Below are 26130 nucleotides of genomic sequence, written 5' to 3'. Positions count from 1 at the left end.
TTTCTTTTGAAACCTACATATGACTATAATTTAGTACCAATGTCCATTTTACTTTCAGTATGTGTTTTTAACATTTATTTTGAGCAATAGCAATGATAATTAGACAATGATCATCTTGATTGAGAAAACTGCTGTTGCAATTAAAAATAATATGACGAAAGTAAAGTAGGGAAATTATAGTTATTCATCCTGGTTTGAAGCAACCGATCTGATTGCTCCCAGCTAACGTATCTGGATTCAGCATCCATATCAGTGGTGGAGGGATTTGTGTACTGATTATGGATTGGAACAGTTCCATGCACATCATGGATTTGTTTTTTTTGTGCTGTGGTGATTGTGGTTTCCGTACATATGTTTATTCAAGTTGTAAATTGTTTTCTTTTATGCCTCATCAGTCTTTTGTCTTGTTAGATTACAATCTGTTCTCAATAATCAAATTTGAAAGAACGTTGATAGAAGTATATGATTTTGTTAGCGTATTTTTACATAAAATTTTTGTATCTCCTATTGTTTTAATTTGCTGCTTCTTTAAATATTAGAGCTGATTTGTTTTCTTGGTGTCTATGTGGCACTTGCTTGGTAGAATGACCTCACTGATATCCATCATAAAACAGCTACTGAATATGTCTAAGAGCAGGGGAGCGGAATCTTTTTTTTTTCCAATTTCGAGCTGGAGATACTTTCGATTCCAATGATCCTTACACTCGCTAATAAAATTTTATTTTAACCAATCAACAGGTACACAAATAGGAAACATATAGACAATGGTATTAAAATCCCCAGCTAGAGAGACGGCTAGTGACGGGGTGAGCTGGTATCCAAATATAGCCTATGCTCGTAGGGAAAGGTATCCCATAGGTATATAAGGTATAGAAGGTACATAGGGTGGATAAGCACGTATATATAGATACACTAACAGGCTTCATATACAAGTAGAATTGCCTAGTTATTAATTATAGCCACCAAAAGTAGCGCATATAAGGTACATAGAAAGGTTTCTTCTCCATATATGTATCTTCCTCGCTATATCAAAGGACCATATACATTCATCACTAATGGATGTCCATATAGATACTCATGTATCTTATGGCCATGAGAGTTGGTATACCTCAAAGGAGTGATCTCACAAAGTGGCAATATAACCTACAAGTCGCATTGGTATAATACTGATAGCATATTTACCTTCGTATCCATGTAGGTAAGGTTAAGGAGAGAAACCAAAGTAAATTTCTATGTCCAGCGCTATACTACCTTATCTTCAAGCCCCATACACACAGACAGTCTCTTCCTGGTGTACGTCATGCGTCTGACGTCACCATGCCCCGACGTGAAACGTACGTCGGGGCATGGTGACGTCAGACGCATATGAATATAACAAACAGGGGGTGCCCAGTGCTACATCCAAATGACAAAACATACATTGTAATAATTACAAGAAATAATGCTTCAGTACTAATAATAATGCTAATACTAATAATAATAAAATATGTTTTCTGGGGGAGGTGCCACAACCTCCATATAACTGATTCCAGTCAGAAATTAATTAGCACACACAAACCCAGCAAGCTCAAACGCCCACACCCACCTAATCTTGTCTTTATGTAATGCCACATAGAGTGCCACTGGGCTGTGGCACATGAATATAGCAAACGACAGGGGGTGCCCAGTGCTACATCCAAATGACAAAACATACATGGTAATAATTACAAGAAATAATGCTTCAGTACTAATAATAATGCTAATACTAATAATAATAAAATATGTTTTTTTAGTTAGATATTTTGTCCAAAGCATCATAAGCCTGCACACCAAATCGTCAAGGTAAACCATAATAAGTGCAAGTCCTACACTACACTGCATTCTGTTTCCTATACCTCTGTATGATGGGGAAGAACCATAATAGATTCCTTACCTGCAGCAATATGAGAAGATCCACCATTAATAAGGGGGAGGTGACGTAAGCTCTGGGGGAGGTGCCACAACCTCCATACAACTGATTCCAGTCAGAAATTAATTAGCACACACAAACCCAGCAAGCTCAAACGCCCACACCCACCTAATCTTGACTTTATGTAATGTCACATAGAGTGCCACTGGGCTGTGGCAAGTGAATATAACAAACAACAGGGGGTGCCCAGTGCTACATCCAAATGACAAAACATACATGGTAATAATTACAAGAAATAATTCATCAGTACTAATAATAATGCTAATACTAATAATAATAAAATATATATATATATATATATATATATATATATATATATATATATATATATATATATATATATATATATATATATATATATATATATATATATATATATATATATATATAAATAATACAGTGGTATTGATGCTATAAAAATACAGACACAAACAATAATGTGTATATTAGTTTTGGTATGTTCAGTGACCACTAATTTTGAAGTCCACACACAAGATGACTGCCGCACTCGTCCGCGCATGCGCAAGCGTTTGCGCACGTGCTGTCAACTCCAACATGGCGGCGCTCGCCTGGATGGCGGCACCAACCAATGGTGAGCCACCGGAGCCTCCCTGCGCCTCCTGCTGCTGGCTATCTCACTGCACCACCCTTGCTGACCGCGCGGCATCTACCCTGACCCGAGGGGGTTCGCAGGGAAGCGCACCATAGCCGGGGACCCGCGCTGGTAAGGGGACCAGGGCTATATATATATCACTATACCCCAGGTGATATAATACATAAGTATATATATATATATATATATATTAGTTTAGGTGTGTTCAGTGACCACCTCTAATTTTGAAGTCCTGCAGCCAGCGGGTCACCAGGATTGCCCAGATCCTTTGTTAGTCCTTACAGAAAGATTATCCTTCTCGGCGCTGTCCTTCCTTTATTCAGTGTTCAGTGCAAAAATAGAAAATAGAAGAAAAACAGTGTACAGTATTATACAGTGTATTATACACATTGGATGATGGATGTGAGTCAGACAGCCACTGTTAATGACACCATATATTGTGACATAAACCGTTGGTATAAGGTTTAGCCTTTAGTGTTTGGTGTTTCGATTTCCACCTTAACCCTTCATGCAGTGCACGGTAATACACAATTGTGATGTAATAATTGAACTCACAGTGCCCTATTAAGGTTTCTGAGAAAGAAAAAGTTCCTCTTTTGAAGATGGGGTGTACTCCAATGTTGAAGGAGTCACCTCATCAAAGTGGGATACAGAGAAAAATACCAATAATGCAATATGTTTTTAAAATGTAATAAAACATACAACACAAACTTGTGAAATAAAACTCCATGCATTCCTCCATTCTTTAAGCACCTAAAATGAACAAAGGGGTGATATTCAGCTCTTATCTCTATCTGCTGGATCCACCAGTGTCCGTCTGGATTTGTGTGGGTGTTTTTTATTGAGGTATAAAATAGTGTGTATAAATAATGGTGCAGTGGGGAGTGGGGAAGTTGGATAGAACAGAGACATTCACAAAGGAGTCAGGAAACAGTAAACAGAAAAAGCAATAGGGAAAGCATATTGAGATGCATGGGGAGAGACTTCCCAGGTACTGGAGTATAGAAAGAGTACAAAGAATCACAGCGTATCGAAAGTCAAGTTCTCACAGTTGCAAAGTTGTTGTGCAGAGTCCCGATCTTCCTCCAATCTTCACCTCCAATTTCACCTCCAAAATTAACTCTGCCACACACTTTTGATGTTACACTTTAAGATGGGACTCAGCCCTAAGGCTTCAAAGCCAAGATATTCTGGCTTAAGTACTCTGATCACATGCAATTGAATAACAATTAAGGGAGGGGTCTGCCTATCAACTCACATAAACATACCCCAATAGTTAATTAAATCTTAATTTCTCTTGATGGTAGAAATTCAGTTCAATGAAACATACCTGTTTGAAGAAATAAATCAGAATGTTAGTAGTACTTAGAATGTTAAGTGTTAGTATACTTAATAAAGTGTCTATAACAATTCCATTCAGATATATTCACATACCATGTACAGATGTAGCGGCCGTTATTCGAACAAATTTCTAAATGGAATTTCGAGATATGCCCGTGATCCTCATGAGTTATGCCAGGGCAGACTAATGGCCCGCCGGAGTAACACAGCAGGGGTCCCTGCTGTGTGAATCCTACCGGGGTCTGCCTTTATGTAATAGACACGCAGTAAGAGGCTGAATCAGTCACTCTAACTGCGCGCCTCTCACATGCGATCGCGGGGTTTTATTAAAATTCTAACATTACAGTAATGTAGCAGGGGGTCTTCGGAGCAGAACCGCGTTGGTTTCAGGTCCGGGGACCCCCTGCGTCCCGAGATACAGGCCCCGGTGCCAGTATCCCTCTGCTTTGTTTACATCCCACGTGGATTTTAACATGGTGGAGATACCGGCACCCCATACCGGGCCTGTAACTCGGGAAGTATGGGGTCCCCGAGGCTGAAATCAACTTTGTTCAGCTCAGAGATTAGTCACCTCGTAAGTAATTACCTACCCATAGGGTTTAGATCAATAAAACAGCAGGCACTGAAAAGGTAAATATAGAGGGGCTGTTGCCCTTTACCTGACAGTGAAATCCAGACAGGGAAAAACTCTGCAGCGTGCAATCCTCAATGGTAGAGATCAGGATATGTTGAAGGAAATGAGCACAGCATCCGCATCAGGTTTATCACCTTGATAAAGTCCCGTTGGATGGAACATGTTGGTGTGTTTCCTACACCTTCATTGCTAAGCTGATTGTGCAAAAAACACAATTTGACTACATCAGGAGTTGCCCTATCTATTTTTGATCTACTGATGCGGATGCTGTGCTGCTTTCCTTCTACTGTACATATCATGTATCTCGGGAAGTAAGGGGTCCCCAGACCTGAAACCAATGCATCTCAGAATCATTAGTTACATATGTCTATGTGAGGATATGGTGGGTTACATTTATATTGATCTTCCCAAATATATTCACCATCTTAATTTTGACATATACACTTAATTTTTATCCCAAAATATTTTCCCATAAAAACATAAATCATAACTGTAACCCCCTTTTCCCCGTGTGTAAGGGAACTATGCATTCAGAAGGCCTGAGCCTCCACAGCTGGAAGCCTGGGATGAGTGCTCGTTCCCCTCGGTGCAGCGCCTCCACCTGAGAGGGATCCCAGCGCAGCGGGATAACCCCTTTCAGGACCACTTACAGTGAAATGATACACAAACTAGTATATAACAATTGGTTTACTAACAATAGAATAACGATATAATGGTACCATACAATATAACACAAACAATACTATAATAACAACACAGGGTGAGTGTCCCCCAAAGTACCTAGTGTGCGTGACACCAATACCCCTAGTGTCCTCCCCCAATGAGAGTCAGTCCCACCCATGTGTAAGGAGTAGCGCTACCCCTGTGGACCGTGTGTGCACTTTACCTCCCTGGGCACTCCTGCACCCAGGTACCGCTGAATAAGCAATTTCAAACAAAAACCTAAATCACTATTTATTTCTAATTCCTTATCTCTCTCTTTACACAACCCTTTTCTTGTCAATATTCTCATACCTTAGTGCACAGTATTTCACTGTGAATCTGGAAATCTCCCTTTAAAAGATTATGGACAGGTCTAGTTTTTCTGAAAAACCTTCTATAAATTCCATTGAAAATTTAACAAAATTAACAAAACTCCAAAAATGTTCTCAATCCTATGATTTAAATCGGCCAGGAGGAAAATCTATAAAGCTTCCTTTCACGATTAGATCAGACTCTTTCTTTTGTCTAATTTGGAGAACAGAATGGCATATTGAATTGTAGAGAGTGTCCAGTTTGCTAAGGTGAGTTTGGGGTGCCGAGCTGTATACTATGTTCCCATAGTCGATAATTTGCATTAGCATCTGCTGTGCAATACGCTTTCTGACTAGCAGACTTATGGAGGATTTGTTCCTGTATAGTACACCAACTTTGTCATAGTAACACAGTATCTTACATACACAGGATTTCCAAAACGTATAAAACTTATAAAACCTGATGAAAATATGTTAGTGAACTGTAGCCCTTTTTCTGAACCCTCCCAAAGGAACTACTGGTCACTGTATGACACCTGCGGCTCCAGGAGATCTGAGCCTCCGCTAGCTGGGAGCCTGGGGTAACACTTATACATATACTTCGTGCAGCGCCTCCACTTACCCAGATCCCCGTGACGTAAGATTCCCCTGGGCAAGAAACATACAACACCTTATGATTGTAACTGGTTTTTACTGTAATAATGCAACGTAGCAATAACACATAACATGTACTTATACTCTAACGGTATAACCTTAGTGGCTGCCCACTCATCAGGAGCAACGTCTCCGTCCCCTCACCGCGTGCCCCACACACACCGTGTCCATGTATAGTACTATTGGTATAGGCAGTTCTTTAACCACTCGCTCAGTGTTCCTAAAGAGTTTAGCCTAAGGCGGGATCAGCGCCTGTTGACCGGTGTTGGTGCACTTGTTGTTATAGTACCTTCCCGTCACGGCGGTGACCGGTACCTCTTCGCAAAGGGTCAGATGAATCAGCGGTCTGCCTCCTGGGTCTCAATGTCCAGCCGTCTGGTCCCAGACGACTCGCCAGCAAGCCTGCTCCGCACGCTCGTCCCTAGCTGTCTACACAGTAAGGGTGATCCTCGCTACCACTATGGGCGTCCCTGCAGCACAGCAACCTTCGGTGACTTCAGGGGCCTACGGGGTAGCCAGTGCTATGCAGGTGGGTCACTGACCCCCGGCACCCACACTACCTCTCCCTTCACCTCCCAGATCCCCTCTGACTAACTCAACCTAAACCTGCAGCAAACACACTGCACTCACACAGCACCTGCAGAAACTGCACTGCACTCAACCGATACCTGCAGCAAACACACTGCACTCACACAGCACCTGCAGCAACCACACTGCACTCAACCGGTACCTGCAGCAACCGCACTGCACTCAACCGATACCTGCAGCAACCCACTGCACTCACACCGTACCTGCAGCAACCCACTGCACTCACACCGTACCTGCAGCAACCCACTGCACTCACACCGTACCTGCAGCAACCGTGCTGCACACACACACTGTGCCTACTTGTCAGCGCTCACAGCACTGCCAGCCATGACACTGGCAAGACTGCACACTCACACCTAAGGGCAGGGTCCCTAACCTAGGGGCCGTCCCTCAGTACCTACCCCCTACCCTGGTGGGGATTGGGGCCTGTCTGGGATCTGGGGAACTACCTTACATGGTGTAGGAGCCACTTGCTCCCTACACCCTTCCTTCCCCTTCCTGCTCCCAGCTCCAACTGCCAAACGTGGTACCTGCAACATTGTAGCCTTCCTCCACAGGAGAAGCTGCAAAACCCTATTTGCTTGCTGGCTGCACGTGATGTGGGTGAAAGGGCAATCCCCAGAGGCTGCTGAGAATTGTAGTCCACTCAGGACCTCTTTAGCATTGGGACCGCGTGCGCTACCCTTACTGCGCCTGCGCGACCAACGTGTACGCTCGCACAAACTGTCATGGCGGCCTGCGCGATCCTGTAATGGCTACCGCGGTGGTTCTACGCATGTGCGACCTCACGCCAACCTTAACATTGCTGCCGGCACTCCTGGCACTGTACAGCGTGTGCGCGACTACAGTGCGCAACCGCGAGCAGACACAATGGCGGCCCCCGCTAGCCGGGTACGCCGCATAGCCTCGGAGCACTCCCTACTCCGGTCCCCACCTTCTCGGCGTGCCGGCGGGTCCGTCGCTGCCTCCGGCGGCACCCGCCACCGCTCGGCAATCACGGAGGGGGGTCTCTGGGGGCAAAATAAGACCGGGGCTACAGAACTATGGAATTATTACAATTTAAAAACAAATACATACTGGGAGTCAGTGTGCAATTAAATATTTTTACAACTGCCACATTTCAAATCTTTCTTTTAAAACATTACACTAATAAACTTTAGAATACAATGCTACACATGTTTATTTTAACCCTTATTATTCTTCAATTCTAAATCATTAAATATCAGAGTGACACACAAACACTTCACTCCACGACATGTAATAATCATTCCTTACACAATTTACTATGCTCTTTCTAAAACAAAAAACAAACAAAAAAACATTTAAAAAGGATGTCCCCTTTTCGTTTTTCAGCGCAGAATATAGAAATTATAAGGCAATCAGAAATTATACTCTTCTGATTTTTAGCCAAATAATTACATATGATCCTAAAAAATTATACCTTGTCATTGATACCAAAAAATCTACACTAAAAAATAGTATTTCTCTACACACTTGCTGAGAAAAAAAACAAAATACAATTTGATTTTTATTTCCTACAAAAAACAAATTTAATAAGAATTTCCTTTTTTATTCTTATTCTTCTAACTAATGTGAATACTTTCATGATATTTATTAATGCATTCATTTCTTTAAAACTACTTTAAAAACTACTTTTTTTAGAATTCTAACAAATTTCTATCTAGGTTAATCTTTAACTTGTCTACTGTGAAGTGTACAAACTCCTGTGTAAATTTCAGTGAAAAAGGATTGTATTGTATTGTATTGTATGTCTTTATTTATATAGCGCCATTAATGTACATAGCGCTTCACAGCAGTAATACATGTGGTAATCAAATAAATAACACATAATATAAATAACAGATCATGGGAATAAGTGCTTTAGACATTAAGGAAGAGGAGTCCCTGCTCCGAGGAGCTTACAGTCTAATTGGTAGGTAGGGAGAACGTACAGAGACAGTAGGAGGGAGTTCTGGTAAGTGCGTCTGCAGGGGGCGAAGCTTTATGTATCATGTGTTCAGAATAGCCACAGTGCTATTCATATGCTTCTTTAAGCAAGTGTGTCTTAAGGTGGGTCTTAAAGGTGGATAGAGAGGGTGCTAGTCGGGTACTGAGGGGAAGGGCATTCCAGAGGTGAGGGGCAGTCAGTGAAAAAGGTTTAAGGCGGGAGAGGGCTTTAGATACAAAGGGGGTAGAAAGAAGACATCCTTGAGAAGAACGCAAGAGTCTGGATGGTGCATAACGAGAAATTAGAGCTGAGATGTAAGGAGGGGCAGAAGACTGTAAAGCTTTAAAAGCGAGGAGAAGAATGGAGTGTGAGATGCGGGATTTGATCGGAAGCCAGGAGAGGGATTTCATGAGGGGAGATCCTGAGACAGATCTCGGAAAGAGTAGAGTGATTCTGGCAGCAGCGTTTAGGATAGATTGTAGGGGAGACAGGTGAGAGGCAGGAAGGCCGGACAGCAGGAGGTTACAGTAATCAAGACGGGAGAGAATGAGGGCCTGAGTCAGAGTTTTAGCAGTCGAGCAACAGAGGAAAGGGCGTATCTTTGTTATATTGCGGAGGAAAAAGCGACAGGTTTTAGAAATGTTTTTAATGTGAGGGGCAAATGTGAGAGAGGAGTCGAGTGTGACCCCAAGGCAGCGTGCTTGGGCTACTGGGTGAATGATCGTAGTTCCAACAGTAATGTGGAAGGAGGTAGTAGGGCCAGGTTTGGGAGGAAGTATGAGGAGCTCTGTTTTAGCCATGTTGAGTTTAAGGCGGCGGAGGGCCATCCAAGATGATATAGCAAAGAGACATTCAGAAACTTTGGTTTGTACAGCAGGTGTAAGGTCGGGTGTTGAGAAATATATTTGTGTGTCGTCAGCATAGAGGTGATAATTAAACCCAAAAGATGTTATTAGGTCACCTAGAGAGAGTGTATCCAGAGAAAAGAGAAGAGGTCCCAGGACAGAGCCCTGGGGTACCCCCACAGAGAGATCAATAGAGGAGGAGGAGGTGTTAGCAGAAGAGACACTGAAAGTTCTATGGGAGAGGTAGGATGAGATCCAGGATAGAGCTTTGTTCCGAATGCCAAGAGTATGGAGAATGTGAAGGAGAAGAGGGTGGTCCACGGTGTCAAATGCTGCAGAGAGGTCGAGTAATATGAGCAGAGTGTAATGACCTCTGTCTTTGGCAGCATGGAGGTCGTCAGTTATTTTAGTGAGGGCTGTTTCCGTGGAGTGAGCAGTGCGGAAGCCAGATTGTAGAGGGTCTAGGAGAGAATAGGTGTTGAGAAAATGGAGCAATCGAGAGAATACAAGACGTTCAAGGAGTTTAGAGGCAAAAGGCAGGAGGGAGATAGGTCGATAGTTAGAAAGACAGGTAGGGTCAAGCTTGCTGTTTTGGAGTAATGGTATGACTGTTGCATGTTTGAAGGAGGATGGAAAGGTTCCAGAGCAGAGGGAGGAGTTCAAAATGTGCGTGAGCGTAGGGATTATAGTAGGAGCAAGAGGTTTTAGGAGATGGGAGAGAAAGGGGTCAAGAGGGCAAGTGGTAGAAGGAGAAGAGGCGATCAACAGCGACACATCCTCCTGTGAGACAGTGGAAAAAGAGTCAAGGAAGGCAGGAGGAGAGTTAGGAAGAGGTGTAGGATGGGAGGAAGAAACAGAGGGGATGTTCTGACGTATGGATTCCACCTTTTCCTTAAAATAGTCAGCAAAGTCCTGAGCGGAGATGGAGGAAGGAGAGGCAGCTGAGGGTGGTTTGAGTAGAGTATCAAAGACAATTTCAGTGAAAAAGGATGGGGGATTACTGCTACAGTGTGGGCTGCAGATATTTTCAAGACAGAGCTGAATCGCTTTTTGGTTCAGTATCAATCCCTATCCATAATTTTTCTTGCAATTCCTTTACATTTCTGCTAATCTCTTCTCCTGGTTTTTTTCCCCCACAAAGCATACTCTTTATATTGTTTTCCTGACATAGTTCTAGGAATTTCGCCATAACCTTGGAATTCGTCTTTCAAATAATGATTTCACATGTCCTATCCTGACATTTAACTAGCATTATTTCTTCCTCATGTATCAAGACCAACTTGTTCACAAGTTCAAACTTTCTTTTCTTTATCAGTGTAGCCAGGTCACCTAATGGCTATTATTCTGCCCTTGGGCTGGCAGTAAACCCTGGTACAATCAAGTTGCCAGTAGTTGATATGGGGTTTTCCCCCTCCTTGGTACTGCACATGAGTGACAGCGGGAGACGGGGACATCAGGCCTGGGCATGACCAATCATGTGTCAGACCTGGTGCCATCCTCCTGGCTGTACTTAAGGGTAGGTACCACCCAAATTTGTGGGTGTACCTTCCCCACTGAGGAAGGCAGGTCGCATAGTGGAAAGACTGAGATTGGGCCTTCTCCAGTCCTTTTCCCTTCGGGGGAGAGTGAGTGTGCACCATATCTCTGCCTCTGCTAAAGAGTTGGGGAAGAGCTAGGACGGCTGCGGGTGCCCTTGGCCTGTAGTGACGGTCCAGGGACTATCATCCGGTGAATAGATGAGAGTATTGCATCGGGCATAACCTGCCTTGTTCCTGTAACTGTACAGAAGAGTAATAAATCCATTCCTGTTTGCATATATCTCCTGCCTAGTGCATGACCTTACTGGGGGGAGAGGTAATAAGTTCTACTGTGGGATATTACCTTCAGCTCCTTGAGCATACGGCAGATGGAGGTGCTGCACTGCTAAAGTGATATGTGGGGTATGAACCCAGAAACCTGGTTCTGTGTCCACACTACGACTGGCAGAGAACTCAGCCCTCCTGTAACCAGCAGGTACCATGCACCCACGGCCAGTAATGGCCAAATCTCTCACTGGGTGGGGGAAACACTGTTACATCAGTGTTACATTTATTTTCATTTATTTCTTTAAATACCTGTACACTCCTTCCTTTCTCCCATAGAGTTTTCCACAAATCTACACAACCGACCTTCTCAGGTGGTGTGAAGGGATTAGTACTTTTATTAGCCTGTCTTTGGGTAAAATCCATAGCAAAGACAATGTAACCAAGGTTACTTATATAAGTGTAGCCCTTGTACCCCTGGGGTACTATACTACTACTGATGCTGCTGTCACCTGTGAGGCTAACAAGAGGCCTGAGCCTCCGCCACTGGAAGCCTGGGGTATACTTACACTGGGTGCAGCGCCTCCACTGATGAGGGATCCCAAGGTGGTGGGAGTGTTCCCTTAACAGAACCAACATATACAGTAACCCCATGCAGTTGGATAAAACAGTATTTACTTAGCATAATAATAATAATCCTTGCATAACGTTTCATACATAAACAGCATGACATTCCCCTGCATGAATATCATCACATCACCCCACACATGTAAATGGTTGCACCACTTTAGTTTCAGTCTTTATATCACCCTAGTCTTTGGTGTACCAATGTGCCAGGGCACTTAACCTCTCAGTGTCCACCAGCTATGAAGTTAGTGTGAGTGTGAGGGACAGCACTTCCCTGTGTTGGCCCCGTTGGTGCACTTATTATACTACCTCCCTGATCACTGCTCCTGATCAGGATAATCCTTGGAACTCAGCAACACCGCACAGTGATCTCACGCTGCACTGCGCTGCTCTCTGCAGGAATGGATACACACGCTGACTCCACAGGGGAGGGATCCCCAGCCGGATGATCCTTTGCAAACTGTCTTTTCTATGGAGTCAGATACTCTCTTAGCACTCAGGCTGCACTGGCATTCAAGCAATGTCCTGCAGCATCTCTCTCTCTATGAGTACAGTGAAGGACTCCCTGTCTTAAGGCAGTTCCCTACACAATACAGTTACTTCTCTACAGTGACTCAGGGAACTAACTGGGCCCTTGGGATTTACCTCTGGCCTAATCCCTGGAGCACTGCTCCGTGGACCTAACCTGCAGCGTCAGGCTCCTGGTCTTCACTGGCTTCTTCCTGTTCCAGCATGCAGTAGTCTTTCCTGCTCCTCCAGCAGAATCCTGCAGCCCTACTGGCTCCCTGGTGTCAGGTGGTGTCTTTGCCCCTGAGCATCATGGGGCTTGTAGTCCTGTCTGCACCCTTTTACATAGGGAGCCTCATGCTCTCCCTCTAATGACTGCCGCTCTGCACCTTGCACTCGTGCGCCCCCTGAAAATGGCCGCCGCGGAGTTGCCCTGCTCATGCGCAACCTCCCAGGCACTCGGGCAGCTGCTCGCCACTTCCGCGCATGCGCAACTCTTGCACGTGCGCGCGCATACACCAACATGGCGGCGCCCTGCGGAGGGAACCGCCAGCGACTCCGACACCCTGCCGCACATCTCTAAGGGTAAGAGGGGGGGGGGGGGGGAACGGGAGCACGGGGAGGCCGGAGGGTACCTAGCTACATCAGCTTTCATTAGATTGTTTCTATCAATAGGCATGGGTGTCAGGAAAATCCATGTCGACTGAAATATATCCGTTCGCACGTCCTTTCCTTAAGTTTTCGTAACTTAATATTTTTGCGATCACCTCCATGTGAGTACTGTACTTCTCTGCACTAGAAACCGATGTTATATCTATGGCGCTGGGTATACAACATAAAATAAATAAAAGTTTTATACAACCAGTGGGGTGATGGACTCCGCTGGAACTCTTCCAATGATGACAGTGGGTCATGCAAAAAGAATAAAAACAGACATAGTGTGATACAGTTACTCACAATACATAATACACCACTAGACTAGCACAAAACACTAAAAAACAAACATGTGCTGAGACACAAGACTAAAGTAAAAAATCACATTTAATTAAATAGCATTAAAAGTAATGGTATCGTCTGCACAGCAGCCTCAGGTGTACAATGCCCGCTTACCAGACATGCATAGGGTACAAGCAGTGGATAAATCGGAGAGTATCCCCTCTCATTGGAGTTGCACCACGTGTGCTGGCGTCTGGCTGGGGCTCCGTGAGAATCCCCTGCCGTCTGTTCCACCACGGACCTCCACTGCCCACGTGCACCGGCTGGTGTATGCTTGGAAAAGCCGCCGTGTGGATTGCCTGGATGCGCGTCAGTGCTCTCTGCCGGATGCTCAGATGTTTCACCGGATCAGTGTGCCATCCACCGCAACCGGAGACTGCAGCAGCCGGGTGGGCTGGGGATGAGTCCGGGTGATGCAGCAGGTAACGAGGCAGGTAACGGAGCAACAGCTGTGCAGATGAAACCACCCTACGCGTTTCGGAAGACTGCGCTTCCTTCCTCAGGGGTAGAAAAGTAGTTCCTTGGCCTGGCACAGTCCGCATCTATATAGTCCCGGTTTAAAGGTACATAGATGCAATACATTGGTGGACATGCGCAGTGGCTCTAAAATGAGTCCCTGGTCTCAGCAACACTAACAACATTGTACAATAACATAACAACACATATATGACATTAGACACAATATAAACTACATATAAACTACAACACTAATGAACATCCTTCTAAAATAACCTGAAATGAACCAGGAGACAAAAAATACACAGTTATGCATAACATAAAACACATAATAGTAATGCATGCTGGCAAATATAACAATTAACCCCTTGTGGGATGAGTTGCACCTTTTGTCTAATTGAGCAATTTATGATCCACCAAGCACCATCTTGTGCTCCAACTACAGTGCTCTGCTGGTAATCTCATATATGGACAGTGTGCAAAGGGGGCTGCTGTAAAAGGGCATAAACATTGGGAATAAACTGCTGTCTCCAGACGAACTGGTCTTCAAGTGGCTTCCACTCTATTGTGTACTTGGAGAAAGTGATTCGATACGTTATGCGTGATCAAACCTTTACACAATAGAGACCCTACGGGACTGAAATGTATGGCGATAGAGGCACTAACACCTAACTGGCGAGGTGGTAACATCAATAGTCTCCTGGGGAGAAAAGAGTCCTTCTGGATATATGAGCTTAAGACCTTGACCCCTAGGGGCCTAAACGTCGAATTTGACCTCAAAGCATTTTTAGTTAACAAATAAGTCCATTTGTGGTAAATTTCTGTTAACGTAGCACATACCAAACACATTACAATGTCTGTAGGCTATATTTTAGTATTCCATTAAAAAGCTCTTTCATATACTTCAAAATTAAGACACATATATAGTATAATTCATAGTGTTTATTAGCACCAAGTATATATCACTTTTTTCACATGATAGTTAGTGAATATAGTCACTTTTTGTTTGATTGTACATTTCGTCCTGCTTGGAAGCCACTTGAAGACCAGTTCGTCTGGAGACAGCAGTTTATTCCCAATGTTTATGCCCTTTTACAGCAGCCCCCTTTGCACCCTGTCCATATATGAGATTACCAGCAGAACACTGTAGTTGGAGCTTGGTGGATCATAAATTGCTCAATTAGACAAAAGGTGCAACTCATCCCACAAGGGGTTAATTGTTATATTTGCCAGCATGCATTACTATTATGTGTTTTATGTTATGCATAACTGTGTATTTTTTGTCTCCTGGTTCATTTCAGGTTATTTTAGAAGGATGTTCATTAGTGTTGTAGTTTATATGTAGTTTATATTGTGTCTAATGTCATATATGTGTTGTTATGTTATTGTACAATGTTGTTAGTGTTGCTGAGACCAGGGACTCATTTTAGAGCCACTGCGCATGTCCACCAATGTATTGGATCTATGTACCTTTAAACCGGGACTATATAGATGCGGACTGTGCCAGGCCAAGGAACTACTTTTCTACCCCTGAGGAAGGAAGCGCAGTCTTCCGAAACGTGTAGGGTGGTTTCATCTGCACAGCTGTTGCTCCGTTACCTGCCTCGTTACCTGCTGCATCACCCGGACTCATCCCCAGCCCACCCGGCTGCTGCAGTCTCCGGTTGCGGTGGATGGCACACTGATCCGGTGAAACATCTGAGCATCCGGCAGAGAGCACCGACGCGCATCCAGGCAATCCACACGGCGGCTTTTCCAAGCATACACCAGCCGGTGCACGTGGGCAGTGGAGGTCCGTGGTGGAACAGACGGCAGGGGATTCTCACGGAGCCCCAGCCCGATGCCAGCACACGTGGTGCAACTCCAATGAGAGGGGATACTCTCCGATTTATCCACTGCTTGTACCCTATGCATGTCTGGTAAGCGGGCATTGTACACCTGAGGCTGCTGTGCAGACGATACCATTACTTTTAATGCTATTTAATTAAATGTGATTTTTGACTTTAGTCTTGTGTCTCAGCACATGTTTGTTTTTTAGTGTTTTGTGCTAGTCTAGTGGTGTATTATGTATTGTGAGTAACTGTATCACACTATGTCTGTTTTTATTCTTTTTGCATGACCCACTGTCATCATTGGAAGAGTTCCAGCGGAGTCCATCACCCCACTGGTTGTATAAAACTTTTATTTATTTTATGTTGTATACCCAGCGCCATAGATATAACATCGGTTTCTAATCTCTGGTCCGACCTGGGGGGTCGGAGATATATCACAGGCTGCGGGTTTCACCTTTCTGGATTAGCGCTACCATTTCTTTGTCTAGTGCCACTTCTCTGCACTGCAACAGACCTGGAGTGTCCCTCCTTGATTGCTTTGGTCGTGTGGCCACCTTTAAATTCTCCGAATATAGTTCTCCGAATGTGACCTGTACACTTTTCATCAAGGTCTGAATGGAGGGGTACCTGGAGAGTTTTCCTTGCAATAAGGTTTACTCCCTCTCACGACCTCTCGTGGGTTTCTTTCCTTTCTTGCTTTCCCTCCTCTCTAGAAGTGTATGAGGCACAGGACAGGTCTGGTTCGTTCGTCAAAAACATTGGCTCCTGGCTGGTTTGCCAATAAAGAAGAATAGTCTTTCTGGACTTGCTAGTCTTCATTAGTTAATGAAGATTTTCTTAATTAAATGCAATATATATCAAATAGTCCACAGCACGGTTCTTTTGTTAATTTAATCAGGGACATATAGAAACATATTTTACAGCTAAATTTCAGTCATCAGGTTTGCATCAGTCAGGCTAATTCTGTAGTTATGGAGTGGAAAATCATTAGCTCTGTTCTTCTTAGCTTGGTGATTAAGGATTCTTAGCTTGGTGGTTAAGTGATTCTGAATTCCATAAATTCAAATACAATCTTTATACTTTTTCTCTCAAACAGTCTAAAGATAGGAATCACTTATTTTTCTCTCACTCACTTACGCTTGGTTTATTATAAATCTTAGAACACAATTTCTTCATTTAGCAATATTTACTGTGACATACAGTAGAAGAAAATCTTGTTCTGTCACAAAGTAAACCAGAGTTAATCCTATGTTAAGACCAACTCATCGAATTGTCTTTTTACTACTAGCTATCTATATTTAACTACCCTTTGAATTCAAACTCAAGACAATATACTATTCAACTCAGCAAACATTTCCACATCTGCCTGTCTTGAGACTGACTTTATGTTCTTCTCATTGCAGCTAATCATTTTTTAATATAATTCTAACAACATAATACTAAATTAACCAGTTACATGCTGAATATATATGAATAATGAGAATATAGCATAATTAATAATTAGGATTGAAATCATCATATCTTCATTTAGTATTCTCATGAGTAAGGGTCATTTAGTTAAACCCTTTGGCCAAAGCATTATAAGTCTGCAGCCACTTCACGGCATGACCAGTATGCAGGTCCTAACACTACAGTGGGTCTGACTGTATGAAGTTGGGACACTGTAATATGAATGATGAATATGGCAATGCAATCCGTAGTACTTTTTTATTTGTTCCCCGGCTCCAACATTTTTTTTAGAAGCCAATACTATTTTCATTGTAAAAATTGCCTTTACATGCCTGAAAATAATGTAACTTTACAGATTTATAAGATCTACTGTATGTGCTAGAAAATGACAGGTATGAGCAAAGAGTAGAGCGCACAATACTGAATAAAAATCAAATGAATAAAGATACTGTCCTGTGGTGGGTGCTGCCGTGGGGTGAATTCGATCCCGATTCACTATTGAAGTAGTAGTACAGAGTCCGTGGTGCACTCTCGTCCAGGTGTATATGCAAAAATAGAAGAAACACAACAGACAGGAAATATATATATAGTGTAGTACTTTGGAGCTAGCACAAAAATGAATGAAAATATATAGTAGTACTACTCACATTTTCTGTGAGAAAAACAGGCGTTTTGGTTATTCCCGAGTGACCAACTCATATGATGTAGTAGATCATCCACTGAAGTAGAGGATACTCACAAAAAGGACAAGGCAGGGGACAGAAGGGATAATAAAGTAACTTTATAAGCAGAAAATATAATAAAAACATTAAGCACTTACAAGTGGAATAAGTGTCGTGAGCAGAGGGACCCCCTGGGTCATAGAGTGGAGGATGAGATCCTGGAAAACTCTCTTAACAGCCAACTCCTGTGGTGGCCAAATACAAAGAAATCACTGAATGAGAGTTCAAATGTCCTTGTTCATCCTTCACTGTTACCTCTGCTGTGTCAACCAGTCCACCACTTGTTAGGTACCGCCCTACGCGTTTCGTCAATGCAGACTTCCTCATGGGGCATACTAAACTGTGTGGATGACCACCGCAGGAGTTGGCCACTATATATATTTTTCCTGTCTGTTGTGTCTCTTCTATTTTTTCTATTTTTGCATATACACCAGGACGAGAGTGCACCACGGACTCTGTACTGCTATGTGCTAGAAAATATCAGATAACTACAAATGTTACGCTCCGAATTTCATGATGTTTGCCTTTAGAAATACAATAGTTTGTTGTGTTTTTTAGGATTTTTCCCACAAATGTATTTTGGTTTATGTTTAACTAGGTGGAAGCAGCCGACTCAGATACAGAGAGCAAAGGACCTCGAGAATACCATTCTGTGGGGGTGCAAGTTGAAGATGCAAAACGGTAAAATGTCACAGTTATGTTCTGAACGTGTGAAGAGTTATCAGAGATATTATTGCTTGCCGGCCCCTTTAAAATTATTTATATAGGTATTTAATCTTGGCTTCCCAGTCCACTCTAGTCTCGCAAAGTCTGTTTTAGAAAGCTTGATCTATGATAATTCAGGGCAGATTCACTCACGAGCTCTTACACATCTGCCATGTATTCATTAGCAGTCAATAAAAATGAATTTTGAATTAGCTTTAGTTCTGAATCTGCATTAGCCCTTGATCAATGATCCAGTTTTCTTAGTGTAACATTATCCAGTGCGCAGCATAGCTGAATGAGTATTTAGTCCATGCTGCCTGCGTGCGTGAGCCGCCGTGACATCACGGAGCTGGTTCACCCTCATTGGGTGAACGCTCACGTGACCTCACCATTCCGTGGCAAATACAAAATAATTTTTGTCTGCTAAAACTGCTCGCCGGGTAACTCGCTTGTGCATGTGCACTATACATGATCACATTACCCTAATGTGACTCATCGCGCAGCTCTCTCGCACGCAAGCAAGCAGCATGGACGCGCCTTAGTTACAACAGTCTGATAGAGCTATGTACTAAGATTATTAAGACTAAAAAAGAGGTATTTTAGCGCACTTGCCAAGAACACCATCCCCCCATCAGTAGTCCTGTGAGTCACGGTCATTCCCCTGACAAAATGTCCATGTTGTCTCTCACACACACACTCCCCTTCTCTCCAAAAGCCCCCCCCCCCCCCCACAGTGTCTCCCTCAACGTTTTCCCTCCTCCCACACAATTTTCTCTCTCCCTCATCCCACACCATTCGCTCCCCCACCTTTCTCTCTCTTCCCTTTCCCCCCACTAATCTCTCTTCCTTCCAGTCTTTATTTTCATCTCCTACTCCTCGTCCGCCCCCACCAGTCTCTCTCTCTTCCCCATCAGTATTTTTCTCACCCCCCAATCAGTATCTCTCTCACCCCCCTCCAGTCTCTCTCAGCCCCCAAGTCTCAACCTGTGGAGCAGGCAAGGGTCCCGCCCTGGTGGCAGACACGGGAAGTTGTGAGTAACTTCCGGGTTGGACCGCTAGGGCTGGCTCCGCACTCCTCATCTGCCCTTTTCCACTGCAACTGACACCAACATTGTGTTCCTTCCTCTGCCACTCTACTCACACACCCTCCTACCTGTGCCCCCAATGATGCAGTTCCTCTCCCGTCTCCCCCCACCAGTCTCCCTTCCCCCTCTGCCCACCAATCTATATTTCCCAATCCTCCCCATATAGTCGCTCTCTCACCATCCCTCTCCCCCACCAGTCTCTCTATTTCCCCACTAACCAGTCTCTCCCTCATCCCCTGCAATCTCTCTCGCCCCACCTTCCAGTATCCCTCACCCCCCCATTAAGTCTCTCTCATGCCCCCCTCCCTTCCAGTCTCTCTCAGGGTCCCTGACGGCAGACACCTGACGTTGACAGTGATTTCTGGGTTGGACCACTGGGACAGCCCCGCCCACTCCCTCCTCCACCTACATCACTCTCCCTCCTCCACCACTCTCCACTCACACACCTTCCTACCTGTGCCCCCCTAAACTGCTAATAAATGTCTACATTGCAAGGGTAGAATAAAAATGGTGGTGCTATGAATAAAAATACAATTGCTTCCTTTTCTTTTATTACGTTTAGGCATGGTCGTTTCAAGCGTTCAAACAGTGTGACTGCAGCTGTCCAGGCTGACCTTGAGTTAGAGGGTCTTCCAGGAAACATCATAATGGAGGACAAGGGCTTACAGTTTGGTTCCTCATTTCAGAGGCATTCTGAACCTAATACTCCAACTCAGTATGGTGCAGTAAGAACAGTACGGACTCAAGGTTTGTTTAGTTACAGAGAGGATTATAGGACCCCCGTTGACACATCAAATCTCCCACCACCAGATCCATGGCTAGAGCCAAGTCATGAAACAGTGGATTCTGGTAGAATATCTCCCAGTCGACAAGATGGCACATGGTTTATGAAGCTGCTCCATGCAGAAACAAAAAGAATGGAGGAATGGTGTAAAGACATGGAGAGAGAAGCAGAAGAAAATGATATTTCAGAAGAAAGTAAGAACACTTCTCCGTGTAATTTTAAGTTTTCTCATACTGTATCTTGTATTGGAGGTGATACAATTTGTTACTTGACAAATCTCAATGGTTTTTGCTTGTGTCAATATGTTCCAAGATCAAATGTATACATTTTGTTATTTAACTTTCTTGCATTTGATTAAATTAATGTCATAATAACAATCTGTGACCCTTGGTACAGTTCCCCCTGGATCTGGATCTGGTTTTAAGCAACCTATTCTTCTACTTTAGATTGTTTATTCAATTTGATGCAAAGTTAGGCAAAGCGACGGATGTAAATATTCAGAAATCTTTACGGAAGACTTTAATGGATCAATATCTAATGGCATTTTTTAAATTTTGTTTTAAATCCGTATAATAGATTTCGCTGCGTGTGCCCTTTATAAATCCACTCTGCTGACAGCTGAAATATATTGTGTTTTTTAATGTAGGCAACATACCATAGCTTAATCACATCACATCAATATACTGTGTAAATGAAAGGCATAGTGAAGAGCTTAGATTTGTAATGGCGTGAAATTTTAATTATAAACACTCCTAGGTTGCAAAATCCCATGGAGAGAATTGACACTTGAGTAATTTATATCTTTAGATTTGTGGCAAAGCTTTAGATTTGTAGCTTGATCGCGGTTATTTCAATGAATATATATTATTTAGCCTGCCTTGTGTTTGTGCACAGATTGACACCATCATTTTAAATTGTTTTAGAAAGTGAAAACATCATTTTGGCAACATTATTTTTATACCAATTAATTTTCCACTACTCCCTCACACTAAGGTTTTTAACAGTTAAATCAATACTGTGTATGAACTTACAGCCTGATACGTGATCTGTATGTTCACCTTCATGTCTAATTTTATACTCATACACCACCTTGTTCTCACATCCTCACACTCCCCCCATGTATTTTTATCCCTCACTTGTCTCACTCCCTTTCTTACTTTTTTCCCTTCTCTCCCTCATGTCCTCTCTCCCTCATACAACCACCCCTACACTCACACACACACACACACACACACACACTCACTCACTCACAATTTCACACACACACTCACACAATTTCACACACGCACACACACACACACACACACACACACACACACACACACACACACACACACACACACACACACACACACACACACACACACACACACACTCACTCACACACAAAATTCATTTTGAGATCTTACCTTTCAGTGTACCAGCTGACCTTAAAATTAATAAATAATTAGATACCAGTAGGAAAGGCAATCCAACCTCAATGTCAAACACAACCAGTTTAGCTTCTAGATCATAATTTTCTCTTGATACTATTCCAGCTCTTTGTCCCCCTATCATGTTTAATACCCTAGGTAAACTGTCCTGTGCTTTACTAAATGCCCGGTCAGTACCCAAACAAAAAATGGAAATATGCAAAATCCTATCTGAGCATAAGCCAGATTTCTGTTTTTTAACGGAGACATGGCTAAAGGAACGCACCTTTTGTAAATCTCATCTCAATTCCCATTTCTGGGACAAAGTCTCCTCATTTAAAGCCACTAACATTGACTTCCTCTGTGCAAAAATGGATTATCAACACTAAAACTTCAGGCATCATTTTGGTGGTGTACCACCTTCCAGGAAATAATGAGGCATTTATTCAAGAATTAATGGATTTATTAACGTTGATATCCTTAGACAATTCAAACATCCTTATTGCAGAATATTTATATTTTTGGTTAGAGGAAACTGACTCTCCTCTTTAAAAAACCTTTCTAAACGCACTTAAGTATAGACTGTTTGTTTCACTACTCCTGGGCCATCCCACCATGCCGGTCACACACTTAACCAAGTATTTACTTCCAGTATATCTTCTACTCTGAAGGAAGTCCATAGGCTGGTTTGGTCGGATAATACCCTCATTGAATTTTGAATAATTCCTCTATCATGTTGGAATTCAATATTGCAGCTTCAGTAGTTCTGCTGTTGATATTATTGCTCAAAAAAAGTCAACAGGCTTTCTCCACCAAAGTCTCAAAAATTCAGAATCAAATTTCAGCCACACAACTGTCAACGCACAAATCTGATATTTCCACAGTCGAACTGACTAAAACTAGATGGAGCACCTTCCAATCTATCACTATGGATGAGCTCCTTATCACCATCACAGGGATTAAACCATCTAGCTGTCCAGGGGACCCTTGTCCGGCCTGGCTAATAAAGGAAATGGTGTTAGATCTTGAAAACCTCTCATTGTCTTTAGGCTTTTATCAACCTCACTAAAGGAAATATTTATTTCACCTCTTTTTAAAAAAAAAACCTCCCTCGATCCACTGAAAACAGATACAGTAACTACCGACCAGTTTCTAATATTCAATTTTTAGCTAAAATAATTGAAAAACTAGCCCTAAAATAGTTAACACCTAATACCTAACCCGATTTTATCTGTTGGACTCCCACCAATCTAGATTTTGACAAATTGATAGCACTTAGACAACCTTGATAGGTGTCATGGACTTCCTGCTCAATACTGTAGACAACGGGAGCACTGCAGCTCTGATCATTCTCGACCTGAGTGCACCTTTCAACACGATCAATCATGCTGTTTTGCTATCCAGACTTAATCAGATGTTGGGTTGAGAGGTAAAGTGCTGGGCTGGTTTCAGTCCTTTCTTAGTGACCATAGTCAGAAAATGACCCTAAAAGATAATTCTTCAAACAAAAGCCCGCTGATTTGTGGCATCCCTCAGGGATCTGCCATCTCCCCAGTTATTTTAAATATATAGGTCAAGCCCTTAGGGGATATTATTCGTCGGAAATAAACTCGGTTCCATCAGTATGCAGATTATATCCAGTTGATGTCGGACATTTCCAATGATCCTATCATCACGGTGAATGGTCTCAATAATTGCCTTAGTAACACCTCTAATTGGATGGCATTGAATTGGGTACAACTTAATGCCTCAAAGTCCAATCTGCTACTGATTGGCCCTCAAGCACAAACGGATGCAAGGAGGAACGCCTTCAATGATCTAAAAATCAATAACGCCGCCATCCCAAGGAAAGAGAAGGTGAGAAGCCGTGGAGATATTATTGACAGAAATATAATTGACCAGCCTCATATTGCATTTATTGTGAAAAACTGTTACTTCCAAATCCATCGGCTTAGACAAATAAAAGCGCGTCTCTCTAAAACAACTCTACAGATAGTAGCACAGGCCTTGGTTCTCTCCAGACTGGATTTTACAAATTCTCTGCTGATGGGTCCACAAAAACATAATATCAAAGCCATACAGTTGGTGCAAAATGCCACAGCCCATCTTATAGTAGGCAAAGTGAGACCACATCTCACCATTATTACAAGATCTGCATTGGCTCCTGATGGATCAAAGAATTTGTTTTAAGATCTTAACCATTACCTTTAAGGCTATCCAAGGACTAGCCCTCCCTTACCTTCAGAAGTGTCTAATCAGTAAGAACCCCAATCGGGCCATTAGATCTGCCATCGCCCCTCAAGTGATTGAGCCTCGGTTTAAGGTCAATGAACCCGAAGGGAGATTTTTTTCAAGGACCTCCCCAAGACTGCTTGGAGTTTAAGGCAGTTTAAGCTCCTTGCAGTTTAAGGCTGCAGTGAGTCTCAGCCATGCTGGCAGGGAACAGGTAAGGAGGAGGAATTGTGTGTGTGTGGTGTTATAGCCCCGCCCCCACATCAATCAGAAGAAGCAGCAGCAGCTGGTGCTGAACTTGATCCCAACCTCTAGCCTCCGACAGACCCAATTTCCAGCACCGGCTAACAGGGCCCTCCTGCACTCTCAGCCCCCCGTATTGCTGGGTTTAGCAGCACGGTGTTTATGCCACTGCACAGTATATTATCATATTCCAAGGGAAATGCAGAAGACATAGAAAACCAATACAATGCTTTATATACATGAGTTTTGTTAGACTAACTTTTTTAGTACAACACTAAGTATTGCACACTGCTCACTATCAATTTCAAAATTTAATATAATAATAAACAAGTGTTAAATAACACTAGGTGAGTGCTACCTATGTACAGAAGTTAATGTAATTAACAATTGAATGATCACGTGATGGAGTCACAAGAGCATTCACAGAAGTACATTTGGGGTGCACATCACAATAAACATTTTTAAATTTTCTAACAATGCTATAGTGAAAAAACCAAAGTGAAAAGTGAAAAAGTGAAACTTATATATACACAATTAAAATACGTTGCGCTGATGATATAAACCCTTAGCAAGAGTGTTAAATGATAACGTATATTTGCTGAGTACCTGGACCTATAAGCGTTAATCGCTGATTAGTCCTCCTGCCTATTAGTAACAGAGTAAAGTCCTAGGTATTGAACAAATTATTGCCCAGTGAAAGCCAGCTGGAGGAGCGTCATCAACCATATAATATGTACAGCGCTATGTATGACTGCAACCATAGACCATAAAGCAGAGGTAGCGTCCACACTGAGATAATATACAACGAATGGGAATTCCCTCACTCATAGACTATCATATGAACGCTACTTGCTTGCAAGTAGCAAAGCTCCAACATCGCTCTCAACAAGTACTGGGTGTCCCTATGACTGGTGGCAATGATACAAGAACAACAATAAAATTAATGTTTTCTTCCTGACACTTGGTATCTCTGACGCCCTCTGACTCCCTCTCCCTCTGACTCCCTTTCCCTCTGACTCCCTCTTCCTCTCTCCCTCTGACTCTCTCTCTCTCTCTCTCTATCTCTATCTCTCTCCCTCCCTTGACTCTCTGACTCTCTCCCTCCCTCTGACTCCCTCCCTCTGACTCTCTGACTCTCTCCCTCCCTCTGACTCTCTGACTCTCTCCCTCCCTCTGACTCTCTGACTCTCTCCCTCCCTCTGACTCTCTTACTCTCTCCATCCCTCTGACTCTCTGCCTCCCTCTGACTCTCTGACTCTCCCCCTCCCTCTGACTCTCTCCCTCCCTCTGACTCTCTCCCTCCCTCTGACTCTCTCCCTCCCTCTGACTCTCTCCCTCCCTCTGACTCTCTTCATTCCTCTGACTCTCTGACTGACTCTCCCTCCCTCTGACTAGACACTCTCTCTCTCTGACTCTCTCTCTCTCTGACTCTCTCTATCTGACTCTCTCTCTGACTCTCTCTCTCTGACTCCCTCTCTCACTCTCTCTCTCTCACTCTCTCTCTCTCTGACTCTCTCTCTCTCTGACACTCTCTCTCTGACACTCTCTCTCTCTGAACTCTCTCTCTGACACTCTCTCTCTGACTCTCTCTCTGACTCTCTCTCTGACTCTCTCTCTGACTCTCTGACTCTCTCCCTCTGACTCTCTGACTCTCTATCCCTCTGACTCTCTCTCCCTCTGACTCTCTCTCCCTC

The 26130-nt window shown here is 43.3% G+C and overlaps 1 protein-coding gene across 8 annotated transcripts in view; it reads left to right on the top strand.

Annotated features, from left to right (window-relative positions):
• DLGAP2 (DLG associated protein 2) overlaps positions 1-26130 on the top strand; it is a 1048830-nt gene that overhangs the window by 949626 nt on the left and 73074 nt on the right. For all 8 annotated transcript variants that reach the window (XM_075598227.1, XM_075598230.1, XM_075598229.1 and 5 more), the window contains 2 exons: positions 18574-18656; positions 20328-20743. In XM_075598227.1, the coding sequence (XP_075454342.1) occupies positions 18574-18656; positions 20328-20743 (499 nt within the window). The remainder of the gene's footprint in view (positions 1-18573; positions 18657-20327; positions 20744-26130) is intronic.

The sequence above is a fragment of the Ascaphus truei genome, chromosome 4, assembly GCF_040206685.1.
Source record: "Ascaphus truei isolate aAscTru1 chromosome 4, aAscTru1.hap1, whole genome shotgun sequence".
NCBI classification, from domain to species: Eukaryota; Metazoa; Chordata; class Amphibia; order Anura; family Ascaphidae; genus Ascaphus; species Ascaphus truei.
The sequence above is the reverse complement of the archived record's forward strand: the minus strand, read 5'-3'. Positions and strand labels throughout refer to the sequence as shown.